This window comes from Haplochromis burtoni, unplaced genomic scaffold (assembly GCF_018398535.1).
Source record: "Haplochromis burtoni strain Fernald_Lab_line unplaced genomic scaffold, NCSU_Asbu1 Contig_112, whole genome shotgun sequence".
Classification (NCBI taxonomy): domain Eukaryota; kingdom Metazoa; phylum Chordata; class Actinopteri; order Cichliformes; family Cichlidae; genus Haplochromis; species Haplochromis burtoni.
In genome coordinates, this window is record NW_024582473.1 from 1,374,683 (window position 1) to 1,378,734 (window position 4,052).

General features: G+C 49.0%; 1 protein-coding gene across 1 annotated transcript; it reads right to left on the reverse strand.

Moving 5' to 3' along the window:
* Window positions 1-381: 381 nt before the first annotated feature.
* slc10a3 (solute carrier family 10 member 3) lies at window positions 382-2,851 on the reverse strand. The gene has a single exon (XM_005928393.3). It carries the CDS (start codon window positions 2,395-2,397, stop codon window positions 982-984), a length of 1,416 nt encoding a protein of 471 aa, XP_005928455.1. The 5' UTR covers window positions 2,398-2,851; the 3' UTR covers window positions 382-981.
* Window positions 2,852-4,052: the final 1,201 nt, after the last annotated feature.

Genomic DNA, 4,052 nt, shown 5'->3' on the forward strand with positions numbered 1-4,052 from the left:
GAACTGTTCAGTGGTTTCAAATATATTTGCTTCCTCTAAGCACATCGATGTACCACACTTTGTCCTAATTACATATGAATGGCTTAGCCCAAAGAAAGCCCCTCACTAACTGTGTGGTTGATTACACAATTTGAAAGAGGCAAAAACGAAAGTTTCAGTATTAAAACACTCAACAGTCAGTTTCACCATCTTCACGTCAAAGCGAAACCAAACATTTATAAAGGTCGTGACTGTGTGAAAGCAGCCTGGCTTCCGTTACCTTAAACAAACAGCCTGTTGGGCGTCAGAGGGCACTGACCTGTTTGGTAGGTTTTCTCTGGCGCGCACAGACACACACACACACACACACACACACACACACACACACACACCAAGTTCTGCTTTAACAAGAATTTTTTTTTTTATTGACTTTTTCTGAATTTCTCCTTGCAAATATTCAAGTACATGGATTTAAAGATCCCGGACACACAATCAGAGGCAAATACTTTCAAAATAATTTCACCATGTTCCTGTTTGAGTCACAAAAGTTTCCACTTTAACCCCACCCCACAAAACGTCCCCCTCCACAGGCTAAGACACATGGACCGCTTGTAAACATGATACAAATATCAGTCTTTGCTTTTTGATCACAAAAAAAAAAAAAAAAAAGTAATCTGGTAGAAAAATATCTTTTCTTTTAATAGGGATTTGTCTTCTTAAGAATATTTACATTTACCTCACAGTATAATCTTATCTGAAAAAGTACGTACTGGAAAATAAACACAAAAAGGGGTAAAAGGCCTTTGGTTTTCATGAAAAAAAATACCAAAACGACAACAAAAGTCCCATAAAAAGTCCATTCACTGTCCTGTGTACAACAACAGTGATGTTGGGTTGGTGATTGTTGGGCGTCTTGAGGCTGAGACAGAGAGACACCAGCTTTCCACAGGATTCAAACGGTTCATTCTTCAAAAAACGTTAAGAGCAAAACTGCAGCTACAATCAGGCGTCGCTCCTGGGGACGGCCGAGCCGCACAGCCTCCGCTGGGTGACGTATCCCAGCACGATGAGCAGCATCTCCGAGGTGCTGCTGAGGGCCACGATGAAGGGCGCCTGCGACGCAAAGTCTGCCTCCAGTCGCCGGAAAGACAGCTGCATGACCGCGAGAGCCAGCAGGCTGTTCTGGACGCCCACCTCGATGCTGACCGTCTTCCTCTGTGGCGGAGAAAGGCCCGCCAGCTTGGCCAGGACAGCCCCGACCACCAGGCCCAGCAAAGGCACCGTAATCCCAACGACCACGATTTGGGGCTGGACGTTAGCCAGGATGGACGCTCCCATTTGGTAGGCCATGAAGATGCCGCCCACAATGAGCACGAAGCTGAAGGGTTGGATGAGCGCCAGCAGGACGCGAGTGAGGGCAGGCAGCCGCAGCTTCACCAGCATGCCCAGTGAGATGGGGATAGCGATGAACAGCAAGGTGCCCAAGATCTTCACAAAGGGCACGTGCAGGGCAGCATGGACACCCAGAAGCCAACCGTACAGGGCTGACGACAAAGGCATGGCTGCCGCCGCCACCACTGTGGAGACCAGCGTCATGGAGATGGCTAGGGTGACGTCGCCTCCGAGCAGCAGGCTGTACAGGTATCCTCCCCCTCCACCTGGGGCAGAACAGGTGATGACCAACCCCAGAGCGAGTGCCTTGGGCAGTGCTGCCAACTGGGACACACAGTAGGCATATAAAGGCATCACCAGGAACTGACCCAGTGCGCCTAGGAGCAACGGCATGGGGCTCTTCAGCAGGCCCCGCAGCACCTCCACCTCCACCTTGCACCCAAAGGCACACTTGTTGACAAAGATGAGGGGCAGCAAGGCAAAAAGAACGGGGTTCTCAGAGAAATGGGACAGACCACCCGACTGGATGAGCCGGGTGGCCGGGTCATCCTCACTGGGCTCCACTTTGATGCAGTAATCTGTCCTCTCCTCAATCAGAACCGGCACCGAGCCCTGGTCCAGGTCCAGCAGCTGGATCTGCAGCTGAGCCCTGCCCGGCAGCCCAGAGCGGATGTTGATAATGTAGCTCTGAGCCTGTCCTCCGTGGCCGCCGTCCGTCACGTTGATTATCGAGAGCACCTCTGGTTCCAAGGAGTGAACTCTCACAGTCTGCTTTAAGCTCTGGCGGCCGGTCCTGGCGGCCGCGGCGCTCCGGTATCGGCTGGAGATTACAATCACGCCGTTGGTGTATTCAGGGAACTCGAACTCCTGCAATGACCCGTCCCCGATTGTGATATACCTGCTGCTGCTGTCGGCCGTCGCGTTGGTCCTGTTGCTGCCATCGACAGTGAGGTTTCCGGTGGCCCACGCCCGGTCCGATCCGCCGGTAATAAGGAAAAGACAGCAGAATGTAAAGATCGTCCTCATGGTACTGGCGGATGAGGGGCGGAGGGACGCGGCAGCGACACGCTTCTCCCCCGCCAGTGGCCTCCCCAGACGGTTATACCGCCGCCCTTTCACACCCGGGCGACCAACTTCTCATTCTAGTCTCCGAGATAAGAGCACAGCGCGGGCTGCCGGCTTCACATCTCGTCTGGTTCCCATTTTGTCGCTGCCTTTATACCGGAACCTAAACATCACCCCGCCCAGCCTTGTCGAGGCACAGCTCTCCGGCGGCAGCCCCGGGAAGAAAACACTCGCACAGGTCTCCTTTTGGCTACTCGCTGCTAAGATGTCGGTCACGCTGAGGCACGCCCGCACCGTTTTCTTCCGTCCTTTTTGTCTCTCCGGTTGGTGAAAACAGAAAACATCGTAGCTTCGCAGCCGTTTGTTTGCTGCTCGATGATGTTTTGGTGAAGCGAACGTGCACGAACAGGGTGTACTTCCGGGCAAGGGATGTCAAAATAAAAGCTAAAAAGAAAACTTCACTTTCACCCTTAGTAAACATAAAGCAAAAGCTTTGGAATTAAAATCCATCTGAATTATATCTAATAAACACACTACTGTTTAAGTTGGGGTGTATTAGGGATCTGTTCTGACCCCCTTTTTGTTTATAATGATAACGACAGACTGACAGAGGAGGCCAGGCAGACATTTCTGCTGACTATGATGTTTGCAGATGACATTGTTCTTCATAGTGGGAGTAGGGAGCAGGTGGAAGAGAGCCAGGAGAAATGGAAGTAGATGAATGCAAGACAGAATACAGGTGTGTAGCAGTGAAGCTGCAAGGAGCAGAGGCAGTGAACATAGTTGAGTATCAACCATCCAAAGCAGTGCACAGTCCACACGAGACGTGAAGAAGAAAGTGTAGGCAGGTGGAGACAAGTATCAGGGGGGATTTGTGACAGAAGGATGGCAGCAAGAGTGAAAAGGAAGGTTTACGAGATGACGGTCAAACCTGCTATGATGTATGGTGGGACGAACAGATAAAAATGATAAGATTTCCATTAGGAGCGACCAGGATGGATAGGGTTAGAAATGAGTACAGTACATCAGTGGCACAGCTCAGGTTGAGCAGTTTGATTTTGGGTGAAAGACTTGCTGAGAAATTTTCCTACTGAAAAACAGAATTTTGTGTGCCTGTTAAATTGCTTTATGTTACATGTTTAACATTCTTTGTCATCTGAAAATATTAGTTAATCAGCAACTTAAAAAAATGAAAAATGAATAATTAACAATGATAACATAACAACATAAAACATACTCACCAAATTCTGCCAGTTAACAGGTGTGTTATAATATAAAGCACCTTGAGGTGACTGTTGTTGTGATTTTGCGCTATATAAATAAAACTGAATTGAAAACTGAATTGAATTGTTGCTTGTAATAGGTGTTGCTGTAGTAATCGGCCCATTTAACACATACATTTATTTTGTAAAGAAAAATCCCAGCACTTCCTGTTAGTGTTTGGGTGAGTGTGTTTACCTTAGCGCAGTCCTTCATTAATCCAATCAGAGCGGTCTTCAGCTTAAACTCTCCCTGCTCAGACAAACAGGGGCGGTCACATGGGAAAGAGAACATCGTGATTTGTATCCACAGGAGGGGCAGCCAGGGATTACCCACTAAACACAAGCAAAGGAGGC

What these genes read in the sequence shown, in the direction of transcription:
- slc10a3 (XM_005928393.3), bottom strand. Translation starts at nt 2,397, where the DNA reads ATGAGGACGATCTTTACATTCTGCTGTCTTTTCCTTATTACCGGCGGA.